The sequence below is a fragment of the Scomber scombrus genome, chromosome 11 (genome assembly GCF_963691925.1).
Source record: "Scomber scombrus chromosome 11, fScoSco1.1, whole genome shotgun sequence".
NCBI classification, from domain to species: Eukaryota; Metazoa; Chordata; class Actinopteri; order Scombriformes; family Scombridae; genus Scomber; species Scomber scombrus.
In genome coordinates this window covers 8736749-8750588 of record NC_084980.1, presented here as the reverse complement: position 1 = coordinate 8750588, position 13840 = coordinate 8736749, and the positions used below count along the sequence as shown (strand labels likewise).

Genomic DNA, 13840 nt, shown 5'->3' with positions numbered 1-13840 from the left:
TGCACGCCAGGCCTGAAATACCACACTGCTTATTATCGTCATTCCCTCCCCTTCATGTACTGTATGCTTTGACAGAAACTGCTGTTTTCCCTTCACTACATACCTTCAACGAAGAATAATCTGGTGTTCCTGAAAATCTCATTTTTGAACCATAACCGGTTATTGTGATGGAAATAGAGATTTGGAGTTTAATTTGGCGAAATACAGGACTTTATTCACCAACTTTTAGATATATATTTTTAGTTTTTAGATTACTTTATGGGGTATCTTGATGTTTCTTTAATGTATCTCATACTCATGAAAACTGCATCAAACAGGATTTATTATTCTTTAAATATCGACATCACAAACTTCATATATAAAAATAGAAAAAGCTGAATTTCTGAAGAAAATGTACATCTACCACTGACATTTTGCAGCTGAAAGTTTGAAACATCACTGAAACAGTCAAAGTTGTGGTTTTAAGCTTCAGTCAAAATACAAAACTGATACAAGTTCAAATGGAAGTGTTAAAAGGATTAAAAATTTCACATCAAGCGTAGGAACTAAATGAAGTTGAAATGTGACTATAAAAGTAAACGTTGAGTAAAGTTCAGGTCGTGTGAACTGGAAGTGCTGAAAAACCTGAAGGTTCACTTCAAGTTCAACCACTGAAATGTGTTAAAATGTTAGCTGAAGTGCAATTGATTAGCTTGAACTAGAAGTGTGAGTTGAAATGGGCCCGTACGCCCCTTCAAGTGAATGAACTGAAAGCGTCTTTTAAAGTGTTGGCTAAGGTTTAAGCAATGAAAATTTTGTTGGAAGTTAAAGATCTGAGACTTCAAAGGTGTTGAAGTGTCAGCTGAAGCCTAACGTTCAGTTTAAAAAGTCAGAAATGAAAGCATTGAAAGTGTCAGTTGACGTGTGAGCACTAAGAGAGGCTCGATCGTCAGTTCAAAAGTAAAAAATGAAAGCAGTTGAAGTTGAACTAACAAAGTAAAGTACAAATGTAGAGATAAATTTAATGTTTGATTAAAGTTTCTAAGTGAAAGTTTAAATGAGTATAAAAACAGATGGAAGAGGAACCCTGCCAGGGTCATTAAGAAGTGAAAATAAGCTTTAGTGTCAGTTATTGTAGTCGTGTTATTATATCTAGAGCAGACAATAATGACAAGCTGTAGAGGCAGTATTTCACAATTAAAACAGCGTTTTCGGTGTCCTGTCCTCATGCCCAGTCCTATTAAACCCAATTTTATGGCCGACTCCACAGGGCAGCGGAGAGAACAGAACGCAGCGAATCCAAATTGAGTCAACGTGTTCCCTTTTGCTATTTTTCTGTTATTGATTAAGTTTGTCTGGCAAAGTAGAACCAATATAAATGTTCACCTCAGTACATTCCTCTCCGGACCTTCGCTTCAGCTCGAGAAATGAAAATCCTTCTTTCTTTCTTTTTTTAAATGAAGATATTTGCCATTCGCAGACTGCTGAAAGAAGCAAAAGCAACTTAATTAATTTCTGGCTGCAAAGCATTTCATTTATCTATTTCAACTTTACCCAATGTGTAAGTCAATACATATATATATATATATATATATATATATATATATATAGCACACAGAATATGCTAACAAAGGGCTGTGAGCCATTCTCCTTGAAAACTAAAAATACTAAAAAATACATAGGTTGGGTGGTTTTCCCTCCACTAGTCCTTTCCATCATCAATGACAAGACTGTGTCGACTCCTGCCTGAAACCTGCAGGAGACCAGACTCAATTCTAGACAGGGAACTGTCATACAAAGCCCACAATGCAGCCATGAACCGAGTATGTAGGTTCCAAAAATCCATCAAATCAGATCTTTCCTCGCCCAGGACTCTGACCGGTGCTTTGCTCAAACTTTAATCATCCCCCGCCTTGACCACTGCAACACCAATTCAGCCAGGCTACTAAAGTATTCTTTTAAACCAAAACTCATTCATGATTCTCTCAATTCTTGCATGTCCTTCAATATTTTCTCTCCTTGAACAAAGGTTATAATAATGCAGCTGTGGCAAAGCTCTCAGCCCATCAAGCACTCTAAATTCTGCCCAAAACATTCCCTACCATGAGGCAACCTGGTCATCACTTCTTTTGACTCCACTTATGTGCATCTCTCCACTGGTGGCATGGACTTCTCACGTCAGTCAGAAGGCTTTCACTTTTTTTTCTTTCTATTTCTTCAAAAAAGCACATCATGTACCCCAGTGAGTGCTCACTTCATACTCGTACCATTAAAAGCTTCTATAGGAACTTGCTCATTTACTGTAAGATCCTCTTTGGAAGAAGTAATATGAACAGCTAAATGCCCAAAGTAATATGTAACCGTTATATTGCTAAAGTGACATAGCACACAATCCAGTTTATCTGTCTCCCTCGCTTCACATACCATCATTCATCCTCTTACATGTGACGTGCTGTGATTAGAATAGATGGCTTTGCTCTCAGACAGGAAATTTCTACAGAAGATTTCAGTGTGACAGCAGAAAACCTTTTCCCACAGAGGAGCAACAGGCTCGACACATACTGAAAGCAGGTTCTTAATGTCAACTTCAATGTCATCCGGAGTTGCAAAACGTCTGTGTAGCGGAAAAATAAACACACAGGCATTTAGGCTTGTAAATGCAGTGACATATTGTATTCTTCAGGGGTAAGCAAGTTGTAATATTTAAGAGATTTTTGTTTTTTTGGGGGGTGGGTGTCAATCATGCTCCTGCTGAAAAATACAAAGAAATATGTTTTTCAATACGAACGGTATTGAACCATGAAAAAAATCATCATGGTATCCATTTGTTGGTGTAAACTTTTAGATGACAGCAGCTTGCGTGAGCTCAGCACTTTCCTCAGCTGCTGACTTTGCTATGGCAATATTTTCTACTGACTTAAGTGTTTTCTGATTTTAAAGTCAAACAAAAAAAACTATCCCTTGACACAAACAATGCATCAGAAATAATCACACAAGGATAGGCCTGATTTTGCCTCGGTGGCCAAAGCCCAAATTGCAGGTCACATGACACACTGGGCGTCAGTACAAGAGAAACAGCTGGAAGACTGCTGCAGTGCACAGATTCAAAAGCCTCTTTAAATCACCACAATTTGAAACATTAAGACCAACAGAAGGTGCTATGTCAATTTCAATGATGTGAGCCAGCAGAGAACACAAGGAGTGAAATTTTACACCCTTCATTTCGTAAGAATGGACCATTGTGTTTGGATACCTCATCTAATGTTTATTACATGTAGCACTGACTTACATAAATCATCTGTAGTGGATCCACGGCATTGAGCAAGGTCAATTTTGCAGCCAAATGCTCTAAATTTTGAGTGTGATACACACACACACACACACACACACACACACACACACACACACACACACACACACACACACACACACACACACACACACACACACACACACACACACACACACACACACACACACACACACACACACACACACACACACACGGTCCTTCAACCAAACCATTGATTGACATTGGCTGGCAAAATGACCAATGTAGGTGTTTTCTGATTCAGTGCCTCCATCATTCAGACAGTATTGTTAATCACGATGCCTCCCAAAACTCATATTACCACTCCAAAAATAATTATAAAAATGATCTGATCTGCAACCTGTATGTTTATAGTTTGGTTAAGTTTAGTCATCTAAAGGCACTGTTATCCCTGTACAGTAGCTCATTTCATTTGATCCGGACCAATGAAAGAAATTACATATTGTTGCCTTTAAGTTTAATTTCTGGTCCGCCTACAAAGTAACCAAGCTTTAAACGTTAAGTTATATAGACTGACAGATGAGTCATTGCCTGGATAATTTTGGAGATGTCACCCTGTATCATCAGCACTTCATGCGCCCACATGGAGAAATCAATTTCTGATAAATGACAGGAGAACATGCTGCACTTTACGACACCTTACTTGTGTTCTCTGATGCCAAAAAGAATGAACAGAAGACAAAAATGATTATGAGCCTTATTAGTTCAGACTGCAGCTGGACTTTGAACATCATAAGATTCAAGATTCAAGACTCTTTAATTGTTACATCCCATTACACATATACAGTATATATAAGAGCTACATTCTTGGGTTTCTGCTTTGCGACACTGCAGCAGCAACAGTAATAAAATAACAGTAGAAGTAACAGTAAAATAGCACTAAAATATACATAGTGTGTGTAAAGTGTTGTGTTAGTCCTGCCTTAATAAATGTGCATATGCATATGCAGTTATTTGCATGTTTGTGTGTGTGTGACAGACAGATTGGTTAGACAGGCTGTTAGTGTCCATTATTCATGAGCCTAATAGTGATGTACAGAACCCTAACAGGACAAAACAAAAGAGGCAATGGTTAGAAAATATTACATGAGGATAATTAATGTGTGGTTGGAGAGGGACACAAGCTCAACACACCTCTCTGCGCACAAATGTAACCATGGTTACCAAATAATCATACATAAATATTGGCCATACATCGCTTATACAGACATAATCACATATCTACTATCACAAAATGATATTCAGTGGTTGTTCCGCTTTGTTTTCACACCACAAACAATCCTCATCAGAGTCCTTAAGAATGAATCAGAGTTCGACTGACAGATATTATACTCACCCAAACAAACCAAACTAAATGGGAATATATATCAGAGTTTGTTTGAAGCAAACAAAACATGTCAGAAAACCTCTTAAACTAGTTGGTTAAGGTAAAAATTGACTGTTCTTATGGTTAAAAGCAACATTGAGAGTTGGGGGTATTGCAACACAAACATCACACTACTCACATTGATCGCTTCATTCTCCGCACAACCACAAGAGATAATCTGTCAAATGTGATGTTTTAAGTGTTTTTATGGTGGAAACAGTCACACAAACAAACATTAATTTACAATTTTTGACATGTACTTGTGTGTGCTGACAGGACCTGAAAACTACAAATATGAACAGAAAGTGACAGTAGAAGCACACACTATGAAAGCATGAAGATATTTCATGTACCAACACTCTGAACTTTATTCTATTTACAAGATGGGACACCTTGAACAGATGATATGTCTGAATAACAGCCTGCCGGGGACTCAAGAGGAGACAATGCTCCTTCTGTCGCTGCAGAGGAAAATTAGCCATGGGTTATTTAATTAAGTCAGTGAAGGATGTGAAGATATTCTCTCTTTACAAACTTATCCCGTCAAACAATTCTTGACGAATTCTATCCCACATGTCTATCCACGGTCTGTGGGTTTCAAAACTGCATTGGACCACTGCCCATAATCTACAACTCTATTTCAAACTGTCAAGATGCTGAGCTAAAAAAAGAAAGGGTTGATTGTTAACAGTTAGTTCACTGCCTGCTCACTGCAACATCATGTTGTCCATCATCAAAAACCTACTGTTTATTTTGATGCTCATTACCGAGCTTGTAGTCTTCAACATTTTGACAAAAGGCTGCAACAGATTTGTGCCGTTACGCGGACGCAACACCATAAATATTAATTGCACGACGTTGGGGATTTGCTATTTAGCATATTAAACGGATTCTCTGTAAGTGAAGTCAATTAGAAAGCTAGTTCCTTTTAGCAGCCACCAAGCCTTTGATTGCAATCATTCAACACATCCCTGCCACTTCATTTATTTAATCAGAGCCAGGATTGAAACTAATACCGACCACCTTTTCAATGTGATGAAGTCTACAGGGTGGGAGCAGAGCAAAACTAAAAAATGAAACTTTTTTCTGAGCCAAAATGATGGGTAACCTTTTTTTGAGAAGGATAAATTCTAAAAACTTTCAACTTAACATGAAAAGGCAGTAAAAAAGAGAGCTTAACCACTGTGTCGGGAGAGCTATAGAGATGGCACTGAGCAGTCCCTCAGCTCTTGGCAGGATGTGTGGAAGTTTATACACACTGGCTGTTATGGTGAGTAAAAGGTTAGATGTGTATTAGGGTTTGAGTTTTTTGAGTTTAGTAGCCTCTTTCACACAAACTAGACAAATCTAATTGTGTCCTGAAGATCTTGTTTAAAGGACTCTTTGTCCTACTCTTTCCCTGCCAAGATTTGAGAGATTTGATGGCAGATCAAGGGAGTCAAAACAAACAAAGTTATAGTCCCAGAGGCTAGAGCATGATGGACTTGTCTTTCAAATGGTGTTTTTGTCTGCTCTAATGGCTGTATATGTTAACCACGTCCAACCAATGAGCATTATGCTGCACACTTAAGTAGACAAGGACTCTGTCTTCTTTTTTAGCAACTTTATTTTCCTCAGTGCTGCATATGTTCATTTGGCTTAGTTTGTTTCGATTTTTGTTTTTTTCAAAGCAGCCCGAGTTCACATAACAACGGCAAGTACAACACACTCTCAGCTCAACAACTGTGACACAGCTCTGTACAGACTGGTGACGTATAGCATCGCTGACAACTGTCATAGATTCCTCTTTTATAGATAATAATGAACTAAAGCAGAACAATTAACAAAATATCTGACTAATGGACAAAAAATGTAATTAAAATGTATTTTACAGTATATCTATAACGTCTCTGTGTGGACGCTAAACCTGAATACTACTATATCAGACTTTAGGCTAATGTCAGCGAGGCTAACGTTTTTGGAGAAGTTTAAACTAACCCAAACTTATTATGATAGATAGAATTACATTTGCTAAACACAGTGGTTAGTCCTAATTTTAAACAGTAAAATTTATAACATTTAAAATAAACATGCCATTTGAAAGTATGAAAAAACTAGAGTAACCACCATACCTCTTTCTTGATAGTCCAAGAAAGCTAAGGAGCTAAACTGGGTTACGTTAGAACAAGCTAACAGTCTAATCTTATAGCTTTCCTTATCACGCACTATATTTCACCATTACTTGCATATTCACCTTGAAACATAAAAAAATAAGCTGGAGACAGCGTTTTCAAACAACTCATGGAGTTAATGTTAGCTTAACAAGCTAGCTAGCGAAAGGCAATAAAATCACCTAGCAACAGCTTTAGCCAGCAAAATTGTTGCAAGTAAGACGCCAACATTCATGTGCTTCTACCTGAATTGTTTTAAAACATTACAAAAATGGTAACTTTTATAAACTCAATAACACAGTTTGCTTGAAAGCAGTTAAACTAAGCACTCCAGTGTAAATAACAATGTCTAAACATGTTTTATATGAACACACTAAATCCCTCATTTGCAGAGCTGAGGGAGCTTCTTGGGGGTAAATGAGCTGAATGTAAAGAGGCTGTCAATCACTGGCATGGCTTGATTAGTCTGCCACAATGGAAAAGCATTTATTTTCTCTGTGTCATATTGTGACAGTAATACAAACACTCTGCCTGTCTACTGAAAGCTGAGTGCCCTATTAATGTGTATATTCATGAAAAAGCCACAGTATGAGTGACAGCATAGGAGTAGGCTACACAGGAATGCATACGTTTATAGCATGGTCTGTGATGTGAGCTGAATAATGCAAGAGAGGAGATAAACATAATGTCACATATTTTATCATATTCTATAGACCAGCATGCCAACATATGTACACAATGTGTGTAGCATGACATATACGAGTAAATATATGTTTACAATTATGAAGGTTTGTTTAAGGAATAGTTTTCTTCATGATTAGCTGTCAGGGTGATGATGACTGAGCACTGACCCATTAAGTTTTTCTTTTTATGTTTGTTTTCCTGCTTTGGGTGTGTGTATGTATGTGTGTGTGTGTGTGTGTGTGTGTGTGTGTAGCATATGTACTTTCATTAAGTGTAACTCAGACCACCACCACCACCACCACCCTTACCCAGAAAAAAAAAAAAACCTGCCACTGCATGAGCTTTTTTTGAAAGTGGTTACCTGTCAGCGTGTCTCCATGGCAATGAAAATGAGCGACAGCAGCCGACATGGCTACGAGGCAAAGATATAAATGGACACGGCTCAAGTTTGTGGAGAGTAAGGGTGTTCATCAGTATCCAAGTGTGTCCATGTGAAGGTGAGTGTGTGTTAAATGAGCAAAGAACACTCACTAAACACACACACACACCATCCATGTTAATGTCTAAAATGGTCAGAGCATGATATTATGCATCGTCCATTCATCTGCCACTATTTATGTGTGTTTCATGGTGCTAGATAAAAAGCAAAGTTATCACAAACACTGACATTTCACTAAAAACCACATATAGTGCCACCAAAAAGTCAGAAGAATACATGGACAGAATGTTTTGGCAGTCCATCTAATAGTTGTTGAGATACTTCAGTATTAAATGTGTTGGACTAATGCCAGTAGCATGGCTAATTAAAACTGCAAGTGTGCAACTACTATAGCAGGTCAAAGTTGAACTACATACAGTAGTTGGTGTGCAAACAGTGATGGATGCTTATAATGAGCATTCTGGGTCATCACTACACAATTTAGCATTTTCTCTTCCAAATATATGCGTTTAACCCTGGGATTTATTTAAGACCTGTGTAATTGTCTGACTACTTGTGTTCCTGCTCCAGCGGACTCCTTTTTAGCGTTGCTGCAGTTTTTCCAGGTCTCAGTAATTAACTTGGTGAGAGATGTTATTATTACAGGAGCGTTGGCCAAAACCACCAAAAATACAATAAATAAATAAATAAAATCCAAGATGTAATCAAGCAGAATTACCATTTAATTTATGAGATGCTGTGTTTGTCCATGTGTTGATTTAAGAAATGACTGTTTATGAGGTCAAGACTTCCAGGTAATTAAATGATCAGTGTTAACAAAGCACTCTCTGTACTGTCTGTCACTTTCTTCTTCCGTTGCCTCTGTCTCACTCCTCACTGAGGATGGTGAGATGAGTTTATTTAACCTGTGTGCGTTTCCTGCTCCATCTCAACCTCTCCATATACTTCAATCTTTCACTTCAACCCATCTGGCTTGTATTCTTTTTTATTTCCTAGACTCCACTCTTCCTTTTCTAACAGCTCTCTCAAAACTCAAAAACCTACATGCCTGAAAATATTGCATCATCACAAGATACTGCTAGCTCATTAAAAACGTATTTCTAATCATCCCCTCCTCCTCCTCTTTCTCCCTTGCTATCTCCAGGTGAGTGGGATCAATCCATCGATGAGCAGGAAACGAGAGCAGCGCGTGTTATTCATGGTGGTGGTTATGGTGATCTGCTACTTATTGTGCTGGCTGCCTTACGGCATCATGGCTCTGGTGGCCACCTTCGGGCCGTCGGGGTTGGTCACGCCCGAGGCGAGCATCATCCCTTCAGTCCTGGCCAAGACGAGCACGGTCATCAACCCAGTCATCTATGTCTTCATGAATAAACAGGTGAGGAGGGGGCTGGAGCTGGGGTCAGTGCCTTTTATCTTTCGCTGTCAGGGAGTGACAGGCTGAGGTCATCTCACCTACTGAGACCAGTAGTCTCCATTGTTTTCAAGGTAGTTTGATACAATGAAAATGAGTCAGTGTTTTGTATTCCTATCATATGTTATACCGCTGCCTTTTTGACACTGAATAATCTAAATTATACACTTGTGTGTGAATGATGAATAAGGTGTTTTTTCTCATTTAAATCTAGCTATTTGTTACAGATTTGAAGAAAAATGTTAAAGCTTGTACAATGCAGTTTTAAGTGAACCTATCTAACCTTCTACCTTGTCCAAGTTGGCATATAAGAGTACCTCAGGCCACATGTGCCTTATTATGAAGCCTTCACTTATTATCTTTAGTTGTTGTTGTTGTTAGTGGCCTGGGACTATTGTTACGCTCATTTGCTCTACTCCTATATTCTATTCATGAGGACATAAATTAAAACAGACACAATGAGTCCATGTCAAGAGCCCCCTCTCAGGTATCCTCATTTCACATTAGGCTGATCACTGCTATCACTGGAGCTTCTGCGAAAAAAAGTGTGATACTTGAGACATAATTTTTGAAGAATAATTGTACATAAAGCTAAAAAAAAAAAAACTTCTATGGTTAAAAGTTTCAAGGCCATCACGGCTCTAACCACCTCTGTATCAATTGATCACTGGTTATCACACCCAACAGTGATGTCATGATGTGCTGGAGTGCACCTGTACAACATTACAAAAACGATTTAAAAGGGGTGGTGAGTCACTCTTTAAAGCCTATTTAAACTTGACTTCAAAATTTAATCTAAAAATGTCTCAAAGTGTCTCTTGATAACATTAAATATTTATTATTAAACAAGCAACAGTGAAAGTTTATGGTGTTATTTATTATGAGTTAGTGTTGCACCATCGCTGATGGCTGACAGTTATCGACCACTGAACCCTCTACCATCATAACATTGTTATTTATAAAATGCCCTCCAACACCCCTCGTCCACACCAACACTGGGGCGCACCCTGCCACCCACACACACACACACACACACACACACACACACACACACACTTATTTAGTATGGATCAAATCTACATGCCACACAGTAAACTACACCACGTGGAAACTGACAATAGCCAAAGACACTGGAATTACAAAAAGACAACAAAAAAAAAATCATCATTTCAGTGTCTGTGCTAAAATAAAAAACTTATTAACTTATTTTTTATTTATTGCTTGCTTACTTAATGAAGTAGGCTATAGGGAGGAAAAGTAAGGAAAAACAGAGTCAGTAGAACAAGGATATCGTTGTCTATCGTGATGTGTCACTTTGGACATAAGCCAGTTCGGTAGAAATCGCCCAATCCTGTTACGAATTTAAATGTGTATTCCTTCAGGTAGTCATGAAGTCAAACTTCATTGCGAGTAATGTTTATACGTTTTTTCAGCAATAGCCATTCATTGTATTTACAATTTGTAGCAAAGAAGCTAATCGAGAAAAAATACTTTCATCAGGACTTTTAAAATTGTGTTCACATACAGCTCAAATCCTGCAAAGACATGACAATACATCTTGTCACAAGCTGAAGAGAAAAGACACTTTTTTTTAGGCCAACAGATACTAAAATAGACATTGTGGGCCCCGCTCATGCATTTTTGGACGGAGGGCCGGAGACACAGGACACAGGATGAAAGCCAACATGCGGCTAAGATTCGGAAGTGAACTCCAACATCAGACGTGTTTCATCAGTCAATGTGTTATACCTCTAGTGGCCAACATGCAGAAAACCACGTCTGATTATAAACTAGCTGTGTACGTATATATCTTCACACACACATATATATATATAAATGATTGATTAAGGACCAGGGGACACACAAAGCCTTTGTATCCAAATAATTAATCACAGCAGACCTTAAAAGTAGTATCACCTTTATCATGCAATTCTTGCTTGTTTGTGTTGTTTAATTTAATCCACGGACTGATGCAAACAAGCATATTTTTGTTGAATCATTCAGTTCGAGCCTTTTTACTTAGCAATTTCAGGTTCAGCCAAGACAGCACTTTCCAGAGTCCAGAACAATGCTTGAAATTGATCCAAGATTCCCTTTCCTGAAAATTAGCCTAACTAGTGGGAGTCCTCATGCAGTTTTGCCCCCAAAAGGATATGCTTAGAGGGCAAGTATTGTTTAATGGAGAGTTTCAGTTGCTTTAAACTAGGTCTTAATTTCTCGATGTTTTGTATCACAATGATTGATTGTGTTGAAATCACGTGCTTCGCTGTAGCTACAGTTCCGTGCCAGAGCGATCTACAACAGCTGAGTACAGTAAATGATTCAAACATTTCAAAACAGAATTAGCATAAAATCCAGGTTTTAATTGCTCATTTAATTTGTTTACTCTGGCTGCAAATGGACAAAAAGCTGACAACTGCCCCAAAGCCCAAGAACTGAAGTTTAAAAACAAGCATTTCTGGTACTTAAATTAAAGTTTGTTTTTGTTCTCCAGTGAAATATTGGATACAATCACCTCTTTAGGCATCTAAAAATCCGAGAACTCACTCTTTAACTGTTGTCCAATAAACTCTCCTCTAAGCCTACAGCTTGTTAAATGTTTAAACTTTTATTACTTTAAAGCGGTCCACTTTAAACAACTGCCTTAAGAGGCCAAAAGAACCTCCAGGTATATTGTCTGGAAGTCTGTTTACAATAATCTGAATAACTGTAATGTTAAAGCATAAAATCCAGTTAACTGCAATTCACTAAGAAAGACCACGCCAACTTAGATATGAGTTTAAGTATTAATTATGTGGAAGGAAAAGGGGTCGAGGGTTAGGTATGAAGGGACGAGGGGTTAGGTGTTCGAAATGAGACGAAGGGGGATAGAGCGGATAGGGTGTCACCGTAAGCAGGCGCCGAAAGCGTCAAGTGTTGTGAAATTACTCAAAATTCCAGTAGGGGGAGACAAATTTCCCACACTGTGGCATTAAGGCAACTCCTGCATCGTCACGTTTTAAGGCCTTCATTATTATTTCAGTTTATTATCTGCTTACATGGTACATATCCTAAAATGTGTTTAGTTCGTTGTTGTATTCAAGTTTGTTTTGCTTTACTTTGAATCATCTATTGATCATATCCACAATCGCTTATGATTATTATTATTATTTATACCAAATAGAAATTCACTATAGTAATTAATTATGTGATGACTTTCCATCCTCAGTGTACATGGAGCTACAGTATATTTCTACAGCCACATTACCAGGTGTGTGAATGCAGCTGCTATAAAAATATCCACACATCCTACCTCTAACTCCCACAGGGTAGTTGACATGAACATTTTTTTCAGCAGATTGCATTTGCAGAACTTCCCATATGACATGAACGCAGCATCGGCATACTTGCCAGCTACCTCATGCTGCAACATTTTAACTAAATTCAAGTTTTAAGCAAAGGGTAGCCAGAGATTAGATGAAGGCAAGTCCTGCTGATGTGTGAGAGTATTTTGGATTGCGTCTTGGCTCAGTTTTGGAGGACAGTACAGCTGGGGGATGACAACTACTGTGTGCATGAAGCTTCCCAGTAAAGAAAAGTGATTGACATTTAAACAGAATCCATGAGCATCACTGAAAAACCAGGAAAATAAGGGATTGAGGATTGAGAAATATAGCAAAACTTTTCTTTTCTTGGTGTTCTCCTCCAAAGGCCTTCACATATATCATGTGTACTGCAGGATTCCTACCACCTAAATGATTAAAGAGAAAGTTAATCTACTGCTACAATTATCCAGACATTAATTATTTTTCTGTATTTCCTCACAGAATAGGAGACCAAACTGTTGGACAAAATGTATGAGCTTCCTAAATAAGATTTGAACTTTAGTCCTACGGTGTTAGAAAATGATTAATAACACAAATAGAAAGCATTGTGGGGAATTTTTTCCCACCGTTGACTAATGATAATATGACTTTCAAAGACTGAATCAGCCCCCTTAAGACAATATTCAGTGCCTATTAGGCCTACTGTTATTCAGGATTTGTTTTTTCCCTAATTAATGCACTTTTATCATATGTGATATATAGCAAAGGTGAGATCTACCCAACCAGCAAGATGTAAAAAACCTTGTTTCTGCTATTGTTTCTAGTTGTCTTTATAACTGTAGCACTCTACATACCAGCATATCAAAAGCACTGTTTAAAGCAGCTGTTGCACAACTACAGACTGTTCAGAATGCTGCTGCCGGGGTTTTAATAAAAGTTAAAATGAGAGATTACTCCTGTTTTATGCGACCTACGTTGGCTCCCTGTATCTTTTAGAATTGATTTTAAAGTCTTTAAGGCACTAAATGGCCTCACCCTCTTGTATATCAAAGACTCTCTATTGTTTTATGATCCTCATCGTCCCCTTAAGATCCTCCACAGCTGCTGTTTTAACTGTTCCCAAGGTGGCCACTAAAACCTGCTGCTGCTTTTTTATTACGCCTCAAAAATAC

General features: G+C 38.1%; 1 protein-coding gene across 1 annotated transcript in view; it reads left to right on the top strand.

Annotated features, from left to right (window-relative positions):
- The window catches only part of tmtopsa (teleost multiple tissue opsin a), a 59469-nt gene that overhangs the window by 34927 nt on the left and 10702 nt on the right, over positions 1-13840 (top strand). The window contains exon 3 of the mRNA XM_062429041.1: positions 9094-9327. Within this exon, the coding sequence (XP_062285025.1) occupies positions 9094-9327 (234 nt within the window). The remainder of the gene's footprint in view (positions 1-9093; positions 9328-13840) is intronic.